The sequence below is a fragment of the Lutra lutra genome, chromosome 6 (genome assembly GCF_902655055.1).
Source record: "Lutra lutra chromosome 6, mLutLut1.2, whole genome shotgun sequence".
In the NCBI taxonomy this organism is placed as follows: Eukaryota; Metazoa; Chordata; class Mammalia; order Carnivora; family Mustelidae; genus Lutra; species Lutra lutra.
The window spans coordinates 104,190,215-104,214,530 of NC_062283.1; the positions used below are offsets into that span (position 1 = coordinate 104,190,215).

Sequence of the window (24,316 nt, forward strand, 5' to 3'; positions counted from 1 at the left end):
AACATAATGCTATCATCAATATCCATCCATGTTGTCACAAATGGCAAAATTTCACTCTTTAACGGCTAATAATACTCCTCCGTGTGTGTGTGTGTGTGTGTGTGTGTGTGAGAGAGAGAGAGAGAGAGACAGACAGACAGACATTTTCTTTATCAATTCACCCATTGATGGACACTTAGGTTGTTCCCATATCATGGCTATAGTAAATAATGCTGCAGTGAACATAGGGAGGCATGTATCTTTTCAAGTTAGTGTCTCATTTTCTTTGGATAAATACCCAGAAGTGGAATTGCTGGGTGTAAGATAGTTCTATTTTTAATTTTTTGAGGAACCTCTCTACTGTTTTCCATAGCAGCTACACTGATTTACATTCCTACAAGTAGTGCACAAGAATTCTCTTTTCTCCACATCTTTGCGAATACTCATTATTTCTTGTCTTTTTGATAATTGTCATTCTAACAGGTGTGAGCTAGTTTAATTTGTATTTCCCTGATGATTAGTGGTGTTAATCATCTTTTTACTTACTTAGTGGCTATCTATATGGCTTTGGAAAAATATGTCTATATATCTATTTACATCTTTTGCCCATTTTTTAATTGGACTGTTTTCTTTTTTTGCTTTTGAGTTACAGGGGTTCATTATATATCTTAGATATTAACCCCCATCAGATATATGATTTACATATATTTTCTCCCATTCTGATGATTTGCCTTTCATTTTGTTAATGATTTCCTTCACTATGCAGAAGCTTTTCAGTTTGATATAGTCCCACTTACTTATTTTTGGGTTTTTTGCCTTTGTTTTGGAGTCAGATCCAAAAAAATCCTTGCCATGACTGAAATCAAGGAGCTTACTGCCTGTGTTTTCTTTTTTTTTTTAAGATTTTATTTATTTATTTGACAGAGATCACAAGTAGGCAGAGAAGCAGGCAGAGAGAGAGAGGAAGGGAAGCAGGCTCCCTGCCAAGCAGAGAGCCCGATGTGGGGCTCGATCCCAGGACCCTGGGATCATGACCTGAGCTGAAGGCAGAGGCTTTAACCCACTGAGCCACCCAGGTGCCCCTGCCTGTGTTTTCTTATGGAATTTTTATCGTTTCAGGTCTTACATTCAAGTGTTCAATCTATTTTGAGTTAATTTTTTTTATATGGTGCAAGAAAGTGGTTGTTTAATTCTTTTGCTTGTTGCTGTCCAGTTTTCCCAACACCATCTTCATCTTACTTTATTAAAGATCTAAGTACTGAAATAGATGATGTTAAATGGGAGAAATCATGACAGTTTAAATCACGGATCATCTGAAATAACACCTTTTCTTTCTTTTTGAAATTTGAAAGTCAATAGCATGGTAAAAAGACTCAAAACCATTTGTTTGTTGTTAGGGAAATGCGAATCAAAACCACAATGAGGTACCACTTCATACCCACAATGATGGCTATAATTAAAAAGAGACAATAACAAATGTTGCTGAGGAAGTAGATAAATTAGAACCTTCATTGCAGGTGAGAATGTAAAATGGTGCAATAACTTGGAAAATGGTATGGAGGTTTCTCAAAAGTCTAAACATAGAGTTGCCATATGATCTAGCAATTCTACTTCTAATATATACTCAAGAAAACTGAAAAATCTAGATCCACACAGAAACTTGTACATGAGTATTCATAGCAGCATTATTCATAATTACCCAAGTTGAAAATAACTCTGAATATCCATCAACTGGTGAGTGAATAAACAAAATGTGGTACTCTAAGTTAATTACTTCATTTTATTATTCACCAGTGAAAGATAATGAAGTACTAATAAATGCTACAATATGGATAAACTTTAAAAGCACACTAAGTGAAAGAAACCCTATCACAAAAGGCCACCTATTGAGTGATCCCATTTATAAGATATCCAGAATAGGCAAATCCATAGAGGCAGAAAGTAGATTAGTATTTGCCAGAGACTGGGAAGGGTGGGGAATGGAGGGTGACCACTAATGGATACAGAATTTCTTAGAATGATGAAAATGTTCTGTAATTAAATAGTGCTAATGATTGTATACTCTTGTGAACATATTGAAAACCAATGAAAAGCAAGCTTAGGAAAAGAAGCAAAAGAAACTAGGTGGTTTCCTGAGGTCCCTGCTTCTCCAGAAGCCTTCTCAAGTAGAGTGCTTTTGTCTCACATCTGACCTTATAGCTAGAAACTCCCCGTAGCTATGTCCAGACTGTTTCTGCTTTCTGGATATACCAATCTGTTCCTTGTTCATTGCTATCATCTCTGAACATCCTAGTGACTCCCCATCATTCCTTGAAGATACTAGCCTCTGGATCACTTCATCTACTTCAGATTCATAACTCTGTCCTCTCTCATGACCATTTCTTTAATTTCACCTCAGCTACCCATTCCCATACACTGTGGTTTTATTGGTTACAGAAAGACTAGTTTTCAGAAGAACAGAGTACTTATTTAGATGGTAAAAGTTCAGTAATAACGGTTACAGTAGCCCTGATGGCAGAGGATATTAGATCCTGTTTTGTTAAACAATGCTGTGTGCCTTCCCTCTACTTGTAATCCCTTTGCGGAAAATATAATAGGCTTTGGAATTTAGAGTAAGAGAGCTATACTGAAAAATTACTGGAATTCTGGAATACATTTGTTTTACTTATTTTAGCAACTTTGTATATTTCATATTTTTATTTTTTCCTTTAGAAGTTATAATGTTTGTAAAACAATTCAACAGGTGACTAAAAACTCTAAGTTGTGATGTTCTTTTATTTTGGTTTAGCAGAAACAAACAACTTTTGAGCAACCTGCATTTTCAGTTTCAAAGCATTCACCACCAATATCAGCACCTAAATGGATTGATCCAAAATCTGTTTGTAAAACACCCAGCAGCAGTGCGTTGGATGATTACATGAGCTGGTAATGCCTTTGGTGCTTGGTTTGGCACAATAGAAGTAACATGGGCTTCAGAGCCAAATCTATAGTTGAATCCTGCTCTGTTAAAGAGTTTCCAAACTTCTATTATTTTTCTGAGCATCAGTTTTTTCATCTGTAAAAGGGGAGGGGAAGATGACTATAATACATTTTTAAGGATTGTTCTGAAAGTCTGTTATCTGTTCGTACAGTCTATAAATACTCTAAATATGTAAAACTTCTTGATAATTTGCATTGCCACATGGATAGCTGTCTGTTACTGAGAGAGATATTTTAAAGATTAGCATTCTTCGACTGGATAAAGGGTAGGTACATTTTATAGCAAAGGAGATGTTCATTGGTATGTGATAGTTTCTGAAAGAGATTGGTTGTGTAGCTCACTCAGTACTGAGGGTGTTCTAAAGTAAAAGACTTGGGCAGATTGGAATGAGGGATGAGTGAAGAAATGGGATGGTCAGTGATGATTGACAGGAAATAAGGATATTGCAAAAGCAAATTAATGATGTTTCAAAGAAAGGAAATAATGGAATGTGGCATATCACTCAGCTTGTGGGCATATTTTGAATATATTTTTAATGTCTTAGAGAATAACTTAAGTCCATGATGCCTTTTGCTTTTCATTTTCATAATGTACTCTTTGATCTTAATTAGAACTGGCCTTATAAATGAGGTTTTATAGCCTGGTGTCTTACCGATTTAATACAGTTTTGCTATACATTACCTCGTTTTATTATACTTTGGAATATTTTATAAATGGTTGCTAACTAGAATCTTGATGTAGTTATTTTTTGTGAAGTTAGGTTATTTATTGTCTACAAATTTTTGTAGAATTCCTTTGTGCCAAGCACCTTTCTAGGTGCTGAGGATGTGACAGTGAATAGTGAGCACAAATGTGAGCTCAGCAGCTTTAAGCTCAAAAATCAAACTCCTCTGATATTACTGGCTTTTAGATATTTCTAGCAAGCTGTTAATAGAACATGATTATTAAAACGCACTCATAAACTCTATGACCATCCATAGTCTAATGTTTAAACACCTTAGCTAAATTCTTATTAAATAACCCCAACTCCATATTTTAAATATCATCTGACTAATTTTACTGGTAAGAATTTCTTATCTAGGGGTAAAAAATTACTTTCAGAAAGAATTGCCCCCAAATGAAATTTCTAGTGATGGTGTACCTAGAATAATTAATTTAACTATATTATGAAAACTGACCTGGTTTCTGTTTGATGTAATACACTTGTTTATGTGTATCTTTTGAAATCATACAAAAACTGAATCAGAATCTTGTTTTTACAATTTAAATGTTTTAAACTAAAACCGTATCTTTCCTAGTTTTAGAACTCCAGTTGTAAAGAATGATTTTCCACCTGCTTGTCAGTTGTCAACACCTTATAGCCAACTTGCCTATTTCCAGCAGCAACAGCAACAAATACCTGTTACTCCACTTCAAACTTTACAGGTTTGATAAGCTTTATTTATGATGGTATATGATTAACGTATGATCACGTCCAAAGATTATATTTTCACAGCAGCTAGTTGTTAGGAATAGCCTTAAGAACTTTTCCATTCTTAGTTCTATGAGGTAGAACTCTTTTCTAATATCCTCCTAAGGATGACTTGTGACTTTAAGAGGTTAGTTATTAAAGAAACGAATGAAGTTTTTTCATTAACTCGGCCAAAAATCCAGCTTGAAGAGCTAGACAAAATTTCTCTTGTATTTGAGATTACTTTTTATTCCATTTCACTATTTCAATCTGCTATTACTGAGCAGCCTTATCACTGGCTGATTGATGTATAGGTAAGTTTTCAAGAATATCAAAATAGCAATATAAGATGCTACTAAAATATAAAGTAATTATTTTTAAAAAAAAGGAAATTTTTTGTTAGTGAAGCAATTGTACTGCCATCTAAAGAAAAAACACTCCTGATATCTATACTAAAATTAATTTCTAATAACTGAGAGGCAGCTTAATACTGGTAGAAAGTGTAACTCTGAAGGGAGACTTTCTGGCCATGAATCTTGGTCTCACTACTTACCAGCTGTGTAAACTTTTGTAAGTTACTTAAATTTTCCGTGACCATTTCATCATCTATAAAGCGGGAATTACAAAGCCACCTAACCTATAGCATAATTTTGAAGATTGAATTAATTAATATATATGTAACTTACAAAAGCATCTGCTACTTAGTAAATAATAAAAGTTACTAGCAATTGTTATTCAAATAAAGAGCCAAAAAGAGCAACAACCAAAAAACCACACAGGTAATTAGCTATTTCAAATTAAGAGATAAAAATTTTAGCTGACAGAAAGTAGAACAGTGGTTACCAGTGTCTAGAGAGAGGCAGGAATGGGGAGTTACTGTTTAATGGGTATAGAGTTCCAGTATGAGATGATGGATGATGGTAATGTTTGCACAACAGTGTACATATATTTAATCTTTATGACACTGAGTTGTATGTTAGAAATGGTTAAGATGCAAATTCTTTGTTACGTATATTTTACACTTTAAACAGAACAAAAAAAAAAGGGGTGCTTAGGGGGCACTTCCATGGCTCAGTTGTTAAGCGCATCTGCCTTCAGCTCAGGTCATGATCCTAGGATCCTGGCTCTGTGCTCAGCAGGAAGCCTGCTTCTCCCTCTCCCACTCCCCCTGCTTGTGTTTACTCTCTTACTGTCTCTCTCTCTCTCTTTCTCTCTATCAAATAAATAATTAAATAAATCTTTTTTTTTTTTTTTTTAAAGGGAGGTGCACTTGGGTGGCTCAGTCAGTTAAATTGACTTAACCGACTGAGCCCCCCAGGTGCCCCAAGAGGAATAGTTTTCTGGGGATTGAAGCAAAATAATAAATTACAAAGAAAGGAAGTTGATCAGGTTTGCCTATATATATTGATTCAAAATACATATATTGAGCTATTACTCATGTCAGATCCTATTTGAGTTGATATCTACAAGTCAAATTATGGTCAAGTGAAGTTGCCAAGAGCCTTTTAGAAAAGGCCAGCATCAGGAGGAAACTGAAAAGGGGCTAGAGTGTGGCTAGAGCTCAGGCGGGGGCAAGGTGATCCTTAGGGTTCTGCGGGACCTTTATTTTTATTTATTTATGTGTGTAGTATGTAAGTGGGTAAGCTCTTTGCCCAGTGTGGAGTCCAACCTGGGACTCAAACTTGCAACCCTGAGATCAAGAGTCTGATGCTTAATCGACTGAGCCACCCAGATACTCCTCTGCTGGACTCTTTAAATTTTACTCTGAGAGGGATACGAAGCTGTGCAATAATTGGTAGCAAGGAAGTGAAGTGATCTTATTTTCATTTTGAAAAAATTACTCTGGCCACAGTGAGGAGGATGGACTGAGGGAGATGTGGAATGACTTATGTAGGAAACTGAGCTTCACATGTATTGAATCAAATAAGTCAGAATTACTTTACCCTAAAAACTGTCAGCAGTTTCAGCAGTTAGGGGGAAGAAGCACTGAACTGCCTTCTTCCCTCTCAGAAATTCTCAGTTTAGATATGAGAGGATTTTCCAGAAAGGATGAGGGGCAGGAGCAAGTAGTGAAAAACCTTGGTGAAATTGTAAGTTAATAGAAAATAACAGGTACATATTTCAAAGCCTAATACCTTCTTATAGAAAACATATTTCAGGGATGCCTGGGTGGCTCAGTCAGCTAAGCATGTGCCTTCACCCAGGTCATGATCCCAAGGTCCTGGGATCGAGTTCCACATCAGGCTCCTTGCTCCTGCTTCTCCTTCTGCCTGCTGCTGCCCTTGCTTGTGCTCTTTCTTTCTCTCTGACAAGTAAATAAATCTTTTTTTAAAAAAAGAGAAAAAGGGAAAAGAAAACATACTTCATGACTCAACAATGTTTTTTGACCCTAGAGGTTAAAGAAATTAATATCCTTATCTTTTATATTATGTAGGAGATTACAGGGGAATTCTAACATTTGGGGATCTAAAGCAGGACTTGGTTAAATTGAGGTTTTTGTCAGAACTTGTTTCAACTTAATCAGCTAATAACGTGCTCTTGTGTCTTCAGCTTCCTTGTCAGCTTGGAAGGACTCCTTTCATTGCACTCCATCGGCGCAAAGCATGTATAGGTCTGCAGAGAGCTCTAGTGTACAGGAAGGAAAGAAGGGGAATGTTGCACTAGGGCAGGAGCAAAAAGTTTGCTGAAGTGGATGCTGAAGTTCAGATTAACTTACATGTTGAAGGTCACCCAGCAGAAAAAGGGCATTGCTGAAATTTGCATTTGTCTGATTGACTTTGGAGCTTTAAGCACCTTAGTATAATGCTTTCTTTATAATGTAATGCTAAATGAGGAGAAAGAATATAGATGTAACTGTTTTTTATGTAAGTAAAGAGGTTTTTATAAGAAAAAAGAATAATGGGGCGCCTGGGTGGCTCAATGGGTTAAAGCCTCTGCCTTCAGCTCAGGTCATGATCCCAGGGTCCTGGGATCAAGCCCTGCATCAGGCTCTCTGCCTACTTGTGATCTGTCTGTCAAATAAATTTAAAAAAAAAAGAAAAATGAATAAAGTGAAAAGTAATAGCTTGTGAGTATTGGAAGAGATCTTAAATCTTTTTATGTTTCTAAAACGTACAGGTGAATCAATGTAACATTGTATGTCAACTGCACTTAAATTTAAAACAATTATTTAAAAAAAGAAGTAGGGGCATGTGGGTGACATAGTCAGTTGAACATCCCGTCCTGGGATCAAGCCCTGAGTCGGTCTCCCTACTCAGTGGGAAGCCGTTTGTTCCTCTCCCTCTGCAGCTCCCCCTACTTCTGCAGGCACTCTCTCTGTCAAGTAAATAAATAAAATCTTTTAAAATAAATTAATTAAAAAGCAAAAGCAAGTTAGAGGGGGACATCTAGGAAGTTTACACATTAATAAATTTATTTCTTTGACTAAAATAGAGTAAATTTCCTCCTTAAAATATTGTGACTGATACCTAATTACTTAAAATTTAAGATAATTACAAAATTGGAAGCATTTCACTATACTAAATGCAAGCTAATTTGTCAGGCATATTCTTTGCACCTTTGAATCTTTATATTTTTTATTTAGATCTCAGCATCCTCTTCAACAAATGAATGCATTTCAGTTAAAGGAAGAATGTATTCTATATTGAAGCAGATAGGAAGTGGAGGCTCAAGTAAGGTAAGTATCTCAAATGTTTAAGAGAGAAAAATGTTTTAAACTTCCTTTCTTTGTCTTTTTACCTTTTAGGGCTCTTTTTTCTTAGCACTTAGGGGCCTGTATTGCTTTTGAGCCAAAAAATCCTTCTCATCCCCTGCTCCCATTCCCTCTCTCCAAGTGACATATCTCTTTAGGCCTATCTCTTATTTCAGTTCTCTGTTCTTCCCTCTGATGTCTTGTGTTTCCAAATTTCTTCTCTAAATGACATTAGTATTGACTTCAGGATAGCAAATGAAGCTATGTATTATTACAAACTGTCTTGTGTGAATAATATTTTGAATAACATTTTGGGCTAATTCGGCAAGATATTTGATGAATTTTTTGAGTTTTTTGAGTTTTTCTTTTCAAAAACAGTTTAGTAATGTGAAATTTCTGGAATTGGAATAGATCATTTGCTGAATTTATCTGAGTTCTAAATTAATACAGTTCTAATTCTCTGGGTGGAAAGCACCTCAAAAGAGTTATCTATACTTGTACCATCTATAGTTCTTATTCTGTTCTCAAATCTACTTAAGTCTGATTTTTATCTTCATCCCTCACCAAAACAGTTATCACCAATGATCTCCATATTTTCTGCCAAATCTAATTCTTAGCTTTAATTGTGGGTTACTCAGCATTTGGGGCAGTTGATTGTTCTTGCCTTGTTGAAACTTTTTTTGCCCCCATTTGGCCTCTCTCAGTTTTCCTCTTCTCCAACTGGCCTTTTCTTTCCAGTCTTCTTCATGTCTCTTATCTTAATGGCACAATGCCCCAGGCCTCAGCCCTTGATCTCTTCTCTTCCTAAGCTTACTTCACTTCTTTGGTGTTGTTCAGTCTCCTGAATTTAAGTATCATGTATATGCTGATAATTCCCAAACATATTTCTAGCTCAGACCTCTCCCTTGAATTCCAGACTTGTATATCCAGTATGACTGCTCTCTATCCCTTCTCGGGTGTCTACCAGGTATTTAAAACTTAATATGTCCCAAACATTACTCTGGCTCCAGTCTTTCCCAGTTCAGTAAATGGCAACTTCGTTCTTCCACTAGTTAGGCCAAAAACTCTGGAATCATTGACTTCACTTTCTCTCACACATACATCCAGCCAATCAGCAAATCTTGTTGGTTTTACCTCAGAGGATATCCAGCATGTGACTATTTCTCACCACCTCTACTGTTAACATTTTGGTCAAATCAGCTGTCATATTTTCACCTGGTTTATTATAATAGCCTTCTTAGTCTCATTGATTCAATCTTTGCTCTCCTGGTGTATTTTCACATAAGAGTCAGTTTTCCTCCAGACATCCTCATCTCTTTGCTCATCCTCTTTGCTCAAATGTCTTCTCAATCAGGCCTTCCTTGACCACACCTCCCACATTCGAATTGCTGGTGAGCTCCATTTCCTTCTTTTTTTTTTTTTTTTAATATTTTATTTATTTATTTGACAGAGATCACAAGTAGGCAGAGAGGCAGGCAGAGAGAGAGGAGGAAGCAGGCTCCCCGCTGAGCAGAGAGCCCAGCACCTTGGGATTATGACCTGAGCTGAGCCTAAGGCAGACGCTTTAACCCACTGAGCCACCCAGGCGCTCCCATTTCCTTCTTTATTTTGCTCTGTAGCTCATCTTCTAGTGTGCTCTGTAATTTCCTTATTTGGTTTGTTGTTTGTGTCTTCCTGCATTTGAATGTGAGTTGCATCAAGGTAGGGATGTTTGTCTGATTTCCTCAACAGTGTTTGCTCTATAACCTGAAATAGTGCCTAGAATGTAACAGATTAAAGTAATTTGTTGGATGAATGTCCTTACTCAACTCTTGCTGTTTTATATTGTTAAGGATGATTTATGAAGCAAAACCTGTTGGGTTTAAGTTTTATGTATTTTCTAAGCCAGCTAACAATAACTAGATTTGTTTAAGACTGCCTTGTTAGCTTATGATAAATAAGGTATGTATATTACGATGTGTAACAATTATTCAATAATATTAGTTTCTTTTTTGTATACATTTTCTTCTTTCCATTGCCTCAAATTTCAGGCATGAGAACAAAGGGACAATACAATTGATTTTTATCAATATGTTAGAATTACCTGATTTAGTTGCTTTAATAGGAATTCTTTGGTTAATATTTATTATTCTTTAGTTATATTTGAATAGTGTCAAGGTGTGATATTAGTGGCATATTTTCAGAGGATATAAAATGATCTTGCTGATATTTTAAATGTTTTTTCCTTGGAGCATAATGAAGATGCTAGCTTAAGTCAAGAGCCAGGTGAAAAAGCCTTGACTGGCTCATCTTTTAGTATGATTACCTTATCATTATTTAATTTGTTAGAGTGGAGTTGAAAAAATCACCATGCCTCAGAGAAAGAGAGTAACACACTTTATGAAACATTTATGTTCTATTCTAGAGTTTAGACAGTGACCAACATATATTGTATGAAGAGCATTTAGAAAGGTCATGGGGGCAATTAGGAATGGTCATGACACTGGCCTTTCTATTTCTTTAACTTTCCATGAAACTGAAAATGATAACTAATACTATCTATGAAATGGAAATAAGGGCTATCTAATCATTAGTAACTGTAAGAGTTTTGCCAGAGCAGGGGCAATAGGGGGGTGAAAGCACATACATGAAAAAGTTGATTTAAAAGTTTTCATTTCCTCTAAAACTTTGAGATCTTATTATGTTGTTTTAATATCCTGCAAATCCGGGGCGCCTGGGTGGCTCGGTGGTTAAGGCCTCTGCCTTCGGCTCGGGTCGTGATCCCAGGGTCCTGGGATCGAGCCCCGCATCGAGCTCTCTGCTCAGCGGGGAGCCTGCTTCCCCCTCTCTCTCTGCCTGCCTCTCTGCCTACTTGTGATCTCTGTCTGTCAAATGAATAAATAAAATCTTTAAAAAAAAAAAAATCCTGCAAATCCTCTTTCTGTTAAACCTGACAACTTTATTAGGTTCTAAAATGTCCACTTTATTCTGTCCTAATAGTCCCTGAAGATAGTAGGTAACTTTGCTGCACTCCAAATATATCATCTCGGTCATCCTTCCAAACCTGTGTGGTAGATACTAGTAACAACATTTTAATTGTATTAGAGTACTAAATACTTTCAATTCTCTGAGGTTTGTAAGGCTGTTTACCTTTTACAAAGTGCCTTTATATGTTTTAAAATTCCTTTTATCTCTTCCCTTGTTATTTTCTGCTGTCTCTTTCCCTATTACTGTTTTAATGCCTGTCCCTGTCTAATTTGCTATGTGTGCAAGTAAAACTGGTAATACTTTGTTAGAGTTTTGTATTTAAAATTTTAATAACACTTCTGTTCTTTTCTTATTCCTTGTCCCAACCAGCTGGGTAGTCAAGGTTAAATGGCTTTTGAGTAAATGATATTTTATTTCATTGTGTCCAAAGGGATAAATGAATGTAATTTTTCTTGCTTACCCTGGCATTTATATTTATATTCATGCATTTCAGAAGCCTCAACCCTATTGCATATTTGTTGAAAGTTAGACACATTAACAGGGTTTTCTATTTTTCAAAATGTATTATCCGCCCCATCAATATTGGTTAAAAGTTACTATCATTATAGCCAGAGCAGTTTGACCTGGACCTCAGAGATCCTGACATTGGGATTATAGGAACATCTTGTTCCTATCAACTTGACTTTGAAAATTGGACCTAATCCACTTTTCACAACTGAATATACAGATAGCTTACGATTACTACAGATTTTTAAATACTCTCTACCACATGAATGAAATGTCAGTTCTAGGCACGATGGAAAACACCATCTGTGAAATGAATTGACTCTTTATGACAGCCCTTAGATATTCTTAACATTTTTGAATGTCTTCTTCTTTAGGTTATTTTCCTGGTTAAGGCATCTGATAGAATGTTATGAATATATATGAAATTGCAATTATCTTTTTTATATGTTAATATAAAAACTTTTTAGGTTTACCCCTTTGCATTATAGAATGCCCATTGTTGGGGTGCCTGGGTGGCTCAGTGGGTTAAAGCCTCTGCCTTCGACTCAGGTCATGATCCCAGGGTCCTGGGATTGAGCCCCGCATCCGGATCTCTGCTTAGCGGGGAGCCTGCTTCCTCCCCTCTCTCTCTCTCTGCCTACTTGTGATCTCTGTCTATCAAATAAATAAATAAAATCTTAGAATGTCCATTGTCATAGGTAGCTGAGAATGGTCTTTTAACTCTTCTAACATTTTTTCCCTTCAATACTTAAAATAAACCCAGATATGTTTAATTATTCATATCAGTATTCCTTAACCTAAAATTCTAATAAATTTAGAAGTATTATGATAATGTAAATGTAGTGCATTCTAAACTTTTTCTTTTGTTCTACTATATAGGTATTCCAGGTATTGAATGAAAAGAAACAGATACATGCCATAAAATATGTGAACTTAGAAGAAGCAGATAATCAAACAATTGAGAGTTACCGGAATGAAATCGCTTACTTAAATAAACTACAACAACACAGTGATAAGATCATCCGACTTTATGATTAGTAAGAATTTTTTTAATTTGAAAAGAAAACTATTTTTGGTATAATTCTTTAGAATTAGTGAATCTTAATAGTATAATCTAACCATGTATTGTTTTGGATTTTTAATTTGTTTTTAATGGCAGTGAAATCACGGACCAGTACATTTACATGGTAATGGAGTGTGGAAATATAGACCTAAATAGTTGGCTTAAAAAGAAAAAATCCATCAATCCATGGGAACGCAAAAGTTACTGGAAAAATATGTTGGAGGCAGTTCACACAATTCATCAACATGGTATTTTAAAATCTCTTCTTATGCAGAGTTATAATAATCATTAATATTGTCATCTTAGAGAAATATACCATTAATTTTTAGGTATTTATTATTGGCACCTTTAGACAAGATAAATATTTGGAAGCTCATTTAAAGATGAAGGGACAAAACACCATTTCTTTTTTTTTCTTTTTTTTTTTTTTAGATTTTATTTATTTATTTGACAGAGATCACAAGTAGGCAGACAGGCAGGCAGAAAGAGAGAGAGAGGAGAAAGCAGGCTCCCCGCTGAGCAGGGAACCTGATGTGGGGCTCGATCCCAGGACCCTGGGATCATGACCTGAGCCGAAGGCAGAGGCTTTAACGCATTGAGCCACCCAGGTGCCCCAAAAAACCATTTCTTTAAAGTATTTTTTACCAAAGGATATAGCGCATGAACTCAAGTCCCCACAGCCATAATGTATCCATAATGCAAAATATGCCCATATCTTTTTTTTTTTTTTAAGATTTTGTTTATTTGACACAGAGAGAGATCACAAGTAGGTAGAGAGGCAGGCAGAGAGAAGGGAAAGCAGGCTCCCCGCTGAGCAGAGAGCCCGATGTGGGGCTCGATCCCAGGACCCTGAGATCATGACCTGAGCCGAAGGCAGAAGCCTCTGCCCAATATATCCCCTCCCCTTAACCCACTGAGCCACCCAGGGCCCTCCTCCCCCCCATATCTTTATTAGTATTAACATAGTCCATTATCCTGGGTCTCCAAGTAGTTCATGATAGCAGATCTGAGACTTTGGGGTTTGGGTATCTCAAAAATCTGAGATGTTTATTTCTCTCATTCTCTTGGTCATTTGTATTGTGTACCCTGTGTGGGAGTTAGTTTCATTCTTTTTCAATTGTTAGCCCTAAGTTTTTTTTTTTTTTTTTTTTTTTTTTTTTACTTTACTTGGACTAGGTTCTTTTTAGGACTTCTCTGCCTTTACTGTATCCTTTTCTTTTTTTAAGATTTTATTTATTTATTTGACAGATCACAAGTAGGCAGAGAGGCAGGCAGAGAGAGAGGAAGGGAAGCAGGCTCCCTGCTGAGCAGAGAGCCTGATGGGCTCGATCCCAAGACCCTGGAATCATGAACTGAGCCGAAGGCAAAGACTTTAACCCCCTGAGCCACCCAGGCGCCGCCTATCCTTTTTTTCAAAAATAACATTTAACTTAGATAATTGTAATTTTTTTCCCTCATGTCTCCTGTAAATTAAAAGATAATTCATCAGTGATTAAGGTCAGGGTTGTAGGGATTAGAGTCTTAACACCTGGCAGTATAATTTACAATGCTACATAGTAGTTGGTGAATCACAGTGATTTTAAGATTATTAACTCTGAAGCCAGACTGCCTGGGTCAAGTCTGGCCCTGTCACAAGTCTGGCCCTGACCTTGAACAAATTACTCAAGCTCTTTGTCTTAGCTTCCTCTCTTAAAAGTGGGGATTATAATAGTACACTAATTACCCAGTGCTGGTATGAAAATTAAGTGATTCAATCTAAGCAGCAAACTTAGAGGAGTATCTGGCACATAGCAGGTGCTGTTTCTTTTTAGAAAATAATAAAAATGAACATTTAATTTGATTGACTAAAGGAATCAACTTGGCCAGTAGATTGTGAAACTTTTTGGTACTTACAATGTTTTACATTGTCTAATATTACAATGGATTTTTATTCTGAAGGCATCGTTCACAGTGATCTGAAACCTGCTAACTTTCTGATAGTTGATGGAATGCTAAAGTTAATTGACTTTGGGATTGCAAACCAAATGCAACCAGATACAACAAGTATTGTTAAAGACTCTCAGGTAAGTGAATGGTTGGTTACCACACACTACAGTTCAGTTCCTTTTTACCCATAAAGCATTTTGCTAACAGGGATTTTATTTTTTCCCTCCTCATTCGTCAAAAGATTTAAAACCTTTGTATAAGAATAAATACTTTAAGAATCAAAACTATATTTAATACACTTTAGTATAGGAAGCCAATATCAGGTAGAAATAAATTGAGCAATTTTGAATGATTTTCCTATAGTTGAGGTAGAGAAGCAGTAATATCTATCTTGGAGATCATCTTGGTCATGATCTTGAGTTCACCTGAAACCGTCTCAGAAATACCTGGTAACAATCGAAGAGGAAATTTCAGTTACATATTTTTCATTGTCTGTGAGGTAAGATTATTTCATTCTTCTGGAGAAGTAAAGCTTTTCCTATCACTTGCATTTGAAAAAATCCTTTTTTTAGTAACTTTTTTAAGATTTATTTTTTTATTTTAGAGAGAGAGCGAGCAAGCAGCAAGTGCAAGTGAGGGGAGAGGCAGAAGGAGAAAGAGAGAGAAAATCCTTAAGCCAATTCCTCGATGAGTGGGAAGCTTGATCCCAGGGCCCTGAGATCATGACACAAGCAGAAATCTAGAGATGGCCACTTAACTGACTGAGCCACTCACACTCCCCTGAAAAAATTTCTCAAGTGGGCCTTCATATTGGAAACACCATAATGAATACTGTACCCAACTGCATTTTTCTAATAGGATATGCAGTCACAAACTTAATAAATTTGTCCCAATAAAAACTAAGGTGATGACGCCAAAAAATAACTAAATATAATCCTGCTTGAGCCAATATGATGTGTTCCGCATATGCAGATTTTTGATGTGGATCTGCCATAATCCTAGAAGTAAAACTAGACCTTTTTTAGGAGGAATAGATGGACAGCATGCCCTTGAAAAAATTCTATTTGACAGTGACTTCTCTTTGTATTGTAAATGTGGCTGAACATTGGAGCTCCTGGGTGGCTTAGTTGGCTAAGTGTCCGACTCTTGATTTCAGCTCATGTTGTGATCTCAGGGTAATGGGATGGAGCCCTAGGTCAGGCTCCCCTGCTAAATGGGGAATCTGCTGCTCTTGGTCTCCTGCCCCTCCCTCTGCTCATGTCCTCACATGCATGTAAGCATGCTCTCGCTCTCTAACATAAATAAATAAGTCTTTAAAAAATATATGGCTGAACATTTAGTTGTAAATCAGCTTGAAGATATCCTCTATGGCAAGGTTCTAAATACAGGTATTCTGTGTTTGAAAACAGAATCATTTGTTTTAGAATAAAATAAATGCCTTATAAGGTTGGCATAATCTGACTGTCGAAGCTCTTGCATGATTTATATACCTGCCCCATCTCACTCTGGACATGGGTCCAGGGAATACTTTGGAGACATATCTAGAATTTTGATAAGTTGGTTGGTTGATTTTTTTTATTTTTTTTTATTTTAAGAAAAGCATTTTGGGTCTATTCCAGCACAGAAATGAGTGATGTTAATTCCTTCAAAGTTTATGACTTTTAATATAATTTTAGCATCAGTAGTTTTATGGTAGTTACTCTTTATCATCACAGAAAAAGCTCAACATTCTGAAAGGAATAACTTTTCTGATTATGAATCCAATTTGCTAGAGTTGTGAAGAAATTTATGTCCTAATATTCTTGTCAGTTACATGAGTTTTTAAAAACTTACTCCAATATTTGTAGTCATTCACGTTTCCAAGAGTCTAACATTTGTGTTTTAAAAAATTGAAGGCAAAATAAAGTATTTTCATTGATTTGTGTTTTCTATGATTTGGCATACAGGTTGGTACAGTTAATTATATGCCACCAGAAGCAATCAAAGATATGTCTTCCTCAAGAGAGAATGGGAAATCCAAGTCAAAGGTACTATGAAGGTTATTTACATCCCATTTATTGGACATCAATAGGGAATGGGCTATACTCTGATTAAAATTAACAGCTAACTCAAAGTTGCTTAAGTTCTAAAACTTTTTAGGCCATTATAGAGACCTTGCTTTCTTAAGCAAATTGTCATGGGATTCAATTTCACTGTTATTTATTGATTTGAGATTGTTCTTTTCCTATTGTGCTTTTATGATGTCTCAACAGTGTGCTCCATTAAGAAATGTTACCAGGATATTCATAGGTTTTAAAATTAAAAGTAGAAATTAAAATTAAATTAGCTCTGATTTGGACACCTTAAATGGTATTGAATTGATAATGTTTGAAGTCTCTGGTTTCTTCTTTGGTTCTTATATTTTTATCTCTTACCATTTATTTATTTATTTGTGAATTCTGGATTACCAAGTATAAATCTCATCTGTAATTTTTTTTCCCAGCTTGCCACAGGCTACTTTCCTACTTACCTTATTTCACCACCTCATTGATCTTTGTGTTAGCCTTGTTAGTGTCCCTTGTTGGACTCCTTTTGCCTGCCAGGATGCCTCTGGCTTCCAAACTAATCCTTCTTCCTCTGGAGCAATGTCACACTGTGTGTGCAAGCACACGTTGTTGTCCAGGGACCTGCATTCAAGCAATAGATCAATCTCTTCATTAACAAATATCTCTGTGACTTAACTTGCCTACTTTCTTCATCTATAAATTAAGTTTACAAACAGTACCATTAAAAACTAATTGAGGGGCACCTAGGTGGCTCAGTCGGTTAAGCGTCGGACTCTTGATTTTGGCTCAGGTCAGGATATCAGCAGGGTCCTGAGATTGAGCGCACACCCACTCCACACCCCGGTCAGACTCTGCATTTGCATCTCTCTTTCTCTCTCCCTCTGCCTCTACTGCTCGCACACGTGTATGGCGTGCTTTCTCTTTCTCTCAGAATAAATAAATAAATCTTTTAAAAAATAAATAAAAATAAAAAGTAATTGAAGATTAAATAAGAAAGAATATAAATCAATACATTATCTAGTTCAAAATAATTGCTTAATGAATGTGTAATTACTAATTGTATTTTCTGTCCTAGAAAGTTGTGACTTCTAAATATCTTCTCAGGGGCGCCTGGGTGGCTCAGTCATTAGCATCTACCTTAGGCTCAGGTCATGACCCCAGGGTTCTGGGATCAAGTCCTGCATGGGGTTCCCTGCTCAGTGGGAGGCCTGCTTCCCCCTTTCCCACTCCTCCTGCTTGTGTTCCCTCTCTTGCTGTATCTCTCTCTGTAAAAAAAAATAAATAAAATTTTTAAATAAATAAATAAATATCTTCTTAAATAACTGATATAATATTATGTCAAAGAATCTCTCATAAAATTCTTTTTATGTCTTTTTAGCTTCCCCTTTTAATACTTAGATTTGTTGTCTTTTTTCTTCTTGGTTAGAACTTACTAAGGTTTTGTTAATCTTAAAAAAAGTCTTACTTTATTCTGTTTTCACTTGTTCTCTAATTAGTTTCTGCTTTTATTTTTATTATTTTTATTTCCTTCAGGTTTCTTTCTCTTTTTTTCCTAGTTTCTGGGATTTTTTTTAAAGAATTTATTTATTTGACACAGAGAGAGAGAGAGAGCGCGTGAGCACGCGCGCATTAAGCAAGGGGAGCAGCAGGCAGAGAAAGAGGTAGAAGAGAAGCAGGCTCACTACTGAGCAAAGAGCCATTGTGGGGCTAGATCCCAGAACACTGGGATCATGACCTGAGCCAAAGGCAGACTCTTAACCTACTGGGCCACCCAGATGCCTCTCTAGTTTCTGGACTTAAATAATTGCTAATTTAATTTTTGTAATCTTTTTAATTAAAACTAATTTTTACTTTGAGTTTTACTTTAAATTCTACCTATACATCTTTTGTAGTATTATTTTCGTTAACTTCTAAAATGTGCAATTTTAGTTTTAAAATACTATGAAATAAGATTTTTTTTTAAGTAAGATTTATTTTGAATTGCATGTGGAGTTCAGATTTTTTAGTTGTCAACTCAGTGCTTTAATATTATGAGTAAATCTCCGGTCGTTTGAAACACCTGCTATCCAGTGGCCTTAGTGAATCTGAATAGAAGACAAATTTTTTATCTGAACATGTGAGGTAATCCCTCCTGGTAAAGAGCTCAGACCCCTCCCAGTCTAGCGCTGTTCTCAAATTACTTTCCATTGAATATCTGTTGGCTGTTTGTGGAGTTTCTGTTCTGAGATCTATCAGGCACATTCACTATTTCCTTCTGCTTTCTGTTTTAGCTACCTCTACCATTCAGTTTTTGTGGCTGTTGGTAGTTTGTCTCCATTCATATTCTGGGGTTCATGAGTAGTTTTTCACTTAGTTTTGTTGTAAATATTTTCTGTATGTATATGGTTTTGCTACTAGACTTCTCTGTTTTATCTGGGGATTTGGACAGATTGAAAAGTGATGCTGTGATCTAAAAAGTAAAACAAATAAACAAAAAGAACAGACTCATACATACAGAGAGCAGTGATGGTTGCCAGAGGGGAGGAGGCTAAGAGATTGTGCAAAATGGGTGAAGAGAAGTGGGAGGTACTGGACTCCATTTACAGAATGAGTAAGTCAGGGGATGAAAGGCACAGCACAGAGAATAGAGTCAGTGGTATTTTAACAGTTGTGTGATGACAGGTGGCAGCCACACTTAAGGTGAGCATAGCATAGTATGTTGAGTTGTCAAATCACTATGTTGTACACCTGAAACTAATGTAACGTGTGTCAACCATACATCAATTAAAGAAAGAAATAAGAACAACTATGTTGCCACAGCCACTGTCATTTTTCCATAATTTGAAATCCTTTAAAATCCATGATTTATTTAGAAATAGATTTAATTTCCAGATGGTTAAGTTGGAGGAGGGTTTTTAATTATTATTAATTCATTTTTAGTTTTCTTTGTATTCAGATAGTGGAATCTGTTTTATCTGCCATTTTCTGAAAGGCATATGAAAATTTCTCTACCACTCCCCCTAAGAGAATTTAATACAGTTTTTACTTAATATAGTTCTATTAAATGTAGTTTCAATGCATAGATGTTTCTGACTATCCTCTCCTCCTAGTTGGTCATTTTAAATTTTAAATTTTAAAATTGGCATTTTAAAATGGCTTTTCCGCTTTTAGAAGTATTCTGCTATATTCTTATTCTTTTTTTCTAATATTAATATTCCTATTCTGCTCCCCCCCTTCTTTTTTTTTTTTTTTGCATTTGGTTATGTGTCCATTTTTTTTCTTTTTTCCTCATTTGGTTTAGATGAATCTTTTTTGACAGCATATTTATTTTGTTTTAATGTATGTTTGAGTATCTACCTTTTAAAAGGAATTTAACCCTTCTCATTTGTTATGCCCACTTCTATGTTTTATCTTGTTCTTTTTAAAGTCAAAATGATGATTGTTTTAATATTGCATTATTTCTAATGAGAGTATTTAATGCAAAGAATACTTAATAGGAAGTAACATTCCTTGACTACTTACTATACTCAGAAATTACTCTCTATGGTTAAACGTATCTCATGGTTATATCATTCATTTAATGCCCATGACAATGTACTTTTATTATTTCTATTTTAGAGGTGAGGAAATGGATCTACATAGAATTACTAGCTAGTAATAAGGCCAGGAATCAAATCTAGCTTAGCCTGGCTCTACATGTATTCTTGGGTTTAGGATAGCTCAACTTAACCTTTTAAAAAAAAAAAATCTATGCATACTTATATGTTATGAATTTATATAAAAATTTATCCTAATCCTGGGGCATGTGGGTGGCTTAATCAGGTAAACGTCTGACTCTTCATTTTGACTCAAGTCATGATCTCCCTCAATGGTGAGATCAAGCCTTGCCTTGTGCTTAGCACAGAGTCTCCTTGGGATTCCTTCTCTCTCTCTCTCTCTCAGTCTCTGCCCCTTCCCCCGCTCTCACCTTTTTTATCTCTCTCTAATAAATAAAATATTAAAAATTATTTGTTGTAATCCAATAATTTTGGAGAAAACAAGTATATTTAAAACTTGCAGTTCTTTAGTTTTTAATATTTTCACAAGCTGACAAGAACGTAATATGTTTCAGTTGAAATATTTTAATTATGAGTTTGTTAAGAGACGTAAAGGAAAGCTCATCTCTTAATAAAATAACCAAATATAACAACTAGATATATATACTAACCAAATATAACAACTATATAAAACTAGAAAAAGATATTTTTTTCATGTAAATCTAATCTAGTACTTGCCCATTCATTGAGGTTTAGTTATGATTTTAAATGTTAGGGTTTTTATGTGTACATGTGTGTATAAAATATTCTTACATATAATTTTATGTTAAGATTATAGCAACTTAGTATTCTTTTTTTTTTTTTTCCCCCCTCCTAACTAGATAAGCCCCAAAAGTGATGTTTGGTCCTTAGGTTGCATTTTGTACTATATGACTTATGGGAAGACACCATTTCAGCATATAATTAATCAGATTTCTAAATTACATGCCATAATCGACCCTAATCATGAAATCGAATTTCCTGATATTCCAGAGAAAGATCTTCAAGATGTGTTAAAGGTAACATTAATAGTATATGAATATAGAGAAACAATATTTCATATACTCAAATTGTTTGCTTAGAAGAAATAGTTGAACTCACTGGAATTATGTAACTGGCTTTGATAAATACATCTGGTCTATTTTTTTTTTTTAAACATCTGGTCTATTGAAAGGAATTCCTGAATGAATTACTTTTTAAGTCATGATAAATTCACTTTGAAGGTGTTTTAAAGCTTACGAATACTTGGGGATTTTGCAAAAATGACTTGTGAAATAATCTTGTTACTTCTGAGTAGGCTATCTAGAAAGCAACTTCTGTGGTATGATACAATCTTGAATAACACTTTATATCAATATTACATAAGGAAACTTGATTGTGTTTTAATTCTTATTTTTATAGTGTTGTCTAATAAGGGACCCTAAGCAGAGGATATCCATTCCTGAGCTTCTGACACATCCATATGTTCAAATTCAAACTCACCCAGGTACTTCTTTGAAAATCAGTTTATTAGTAACTACTAATACAAAGAGATGTCTAGCTATAACAAAAAACAGAATATGAAATGGCTTCTCATCCCAGCCTGCCTCCTTCCATAAGGAAGTTCCTTTTATGCTAAAATACTAACATAAACGAAATTCCTTTTTTTTACTTGCTGGCATTCATATTTACTTATCCTAGGTAAGTGCTGTGATTAGAAACCAGTTAATTGTGCTGTTAAACAATGTATTTGTATCTGATTTTATATTTTTTATTGGTATGGGCATGTTACTGATTATATTTTTTGGCAGGTAACCAGATGGCTAAGGGCACCACTGAAGAAATGAAATATGTTCTGGGCCAACTTGTTGGTCTGAATTCTCCTAACTCCATTTTGAAAGCTGCTAAAGTAAGAATGTCTATTCTCTTTCTACATTACTTTTAAATGTTTTGTATAGTTTAGTGAATAAGACACTTAGGTAATCCAAAGAAAAGTTGGTCTAATCATCACATCAACTATGAAGCATATTTCTACATTTAAATACTTAATGTGTCCTTTTTGACAAATATAGACCTGGTTGATTTACATTCTTTTTCTGCAGACAGCATAATTGAAAGTATTTTGTCATATTAGGTACATTCCTAAAATTGCTGTCAGATCTCAACTGGAATAAATTTCATAAGGAATTTGTCATTTAAATCAACAACATTCCTAACACGCTTTCGAATTCATTTCTTCTAGTCATTTTTTTTTTCCAGAAGGCATCTTGGAGAATCTCTGTATTTGTTATATGTAATGGCTTAAAGCTGTATACAGCAGTCAGAATATTTCTCAAAGCAAATGTCTCAGACCTTTCGTTCATCCTCCCAGTGTTTATTTCTGTCTATACCACCATTTTTTTTTTTTAAAGATTTTATTTATTTATTTGACAGAGAGAGATCACAAGTAGACGGAGAGGCAGGCAGAGAGAGAGAGAGAGGGAAGCAGGCTTCCTGCTGAGCAGAGAGCCCGATGTGGGACTCGATCCCAGGACCCTGAGATCATGACCTGAGCCGAAGGCAGTGGCTTAACCCACTGAGCCACCCAGGCGCCCTATACCACCATTTTTTAATCTCGTTGCCATCACACCCCTAGAACCCTATATATGTTTATTGACCAACTGGTTTAGTTACCAAGCAGTTACTAATTATTTATTTCCATTATAGTGCTACTATAAAATTATGGTAGCTTAAAAACACTCTTAGCTCTCTAAAGCCAATCTAAGATGTCAAAAACTTTGATACATTCTGGAGGAATTTACTATACATTCACTATTATATTTGCATTCATGGCATTAAGGTAAATTTTTTTTTAAATTTTCGTAGGTGCTTGTGGTTAAATCAGTGTCTTTACCAATTCAAATTGGACAAAATTTGTTTTATAATTTTACTCTATTTCATATCTCCGTGTTTTAAATTTCTTACCAGTATATTATTTAGGGCCTTTTATAAATAAAATTGAAATGAATTATCTTTACTACTAAGATTATGTTATGTGTTCCTTCAGGGTAGAGATGTGTGTTTAGTCTTAAATCTTTTAAAATATGTAGATTTTAATATAGCTAATTCTGTTTATTTATATAACTATTTTTTTAAGGTCAACTGTTTATTGAAATATCATCTGATATACATCTGATGAGTATATTTTAAGGTGTAGCAATTTATCTAAGACTGGCTTTATTTAAGAAAAAATATGGGAGAGTAAGGCCTTTAAGATGTATATATATGCTTATTAATGACTATGTTACATTTCTTTCATAGAATGATGGAGCTGTATCTCATGATAGTGGATTCTTAGGTCAAGCTAGGTGTTTACTGTTCTTAATTATCTTCAATCATTTATAAAATAATTTTCTAGTTTTAAGAATAAGAGAGAAATTCACTACATATTAGAATATATGTAGTTATCTTTACTCATCTGATAATACATTGAATTTTAGAAGTTACAAAACAAGTGTGTGTTTTTCATTTCAGACTTTATATGACCGCTATAGTAGTGGTGAAAGTCATGATTCCTCTTCATCCAAGACTTTTGAAAAAAAATGGGAGAAAAAATGACTTGCAGCTACTCATAAATTGTCAGATATCACCTATAAAATATACTGGACTACTGTACTCTTGATTCTCTGTGGAAATCTGCTTTTAAAGACAACTTCACCCTAAGATGTCAATGGCAGAAAAATTCAGTGCATTAACTTCAAAAGAAAACTGTAAAAATAATAACCACTAATGATACTCTATATATTAAGTTGTTTTCTCTTATTCTTTCCTGTAAATCTACTCTATTTGATACCATTTCACATTTAGAATAGTGGGTGAACAACTGAAATATATTCTGAAGAACTATGTAAATAAAGCTTTGTAGCATAAAATGACACTAAAATGTAAAAATTGTATAATTATTTTCTTTAAGCAAATGTACTGCTGGTGTGGCAGCATAATTCTTAATAAAAATTGAATTAAGGGAAGACACAAGAGTAGAATTTAGTAAATGAACTTCAAGAAGAAAATTCCAAGGGTTTGAATTCTAAAATAGATTTCCTAGTTGCTTTATGGTACTGATACAGTCCAGAGTTTTAGGGCTGTACTTTGATGATTCTTTTAATTCTCTCTGATTCTTCATGATATCTATTGCT

General features: G+C 35.0%; 1 protein-coding gene across 8 annotated transcripts in view; it reads left to right on the top strand.

The window, feature by feature from the left end:
* Positions 1-24,057, top strand: part of TTK (TTK protein kinase) — a 55,272-nt gene extending 31,215 nt beyond the window's left edge. For 6 of the 8 annotated variants that reach the window (XM_047734297.1, XM_047734295.1, XM_047734294.1 and 3 more), the window contains 11 exons: positions 2,768-2,904; positions 4,258-4,384; positions 7,993-8,085; positions 12,454-12,611; positions 12,734-12,885; positions 14,576-14,700; positions 16,510-16,590; positions 21,005-21,181; positions 21,564-21,648; positions 21,953-22,050; positions 23,655-24,057. In XM_047734297.1, the coding sequence (XP_047590253.1) occupies positions 2,768-2,904; positions 4,258-4,384; positions 7,993-8,085; positions 12,454-12,611; positions 12,734-12,885; positions 14,576-14,700; positions 16,510-16,590; positions 21,005-21,181; positions 21,564-21,648; positions 21,953-22,050; positions 23,655-23,738 (1,317 nt within the window). In that variant the 3' untranslated portion in view covers positions 23,739-24,057. The remainder of the gene's footprint in view (positions 1-2,767; positions 2,905-4,257; positions 4,385-7,992; positions 8,086-12,453; positions 12,612-12,733; positions 12,886-14,575; positions 14,701-16,509; positions 16,591-21,004; positions 21,182-21,563; positions 21,649-21,952; positions 22,051-23,654) is intronic. The other 2 variants (XM_047734299.1, XM_047734300.1) reach the window with 1 other exon arrangement.
* The last annotated feature ends 259 nt before the right edge of the window (positions 24,058-24,316 follow it).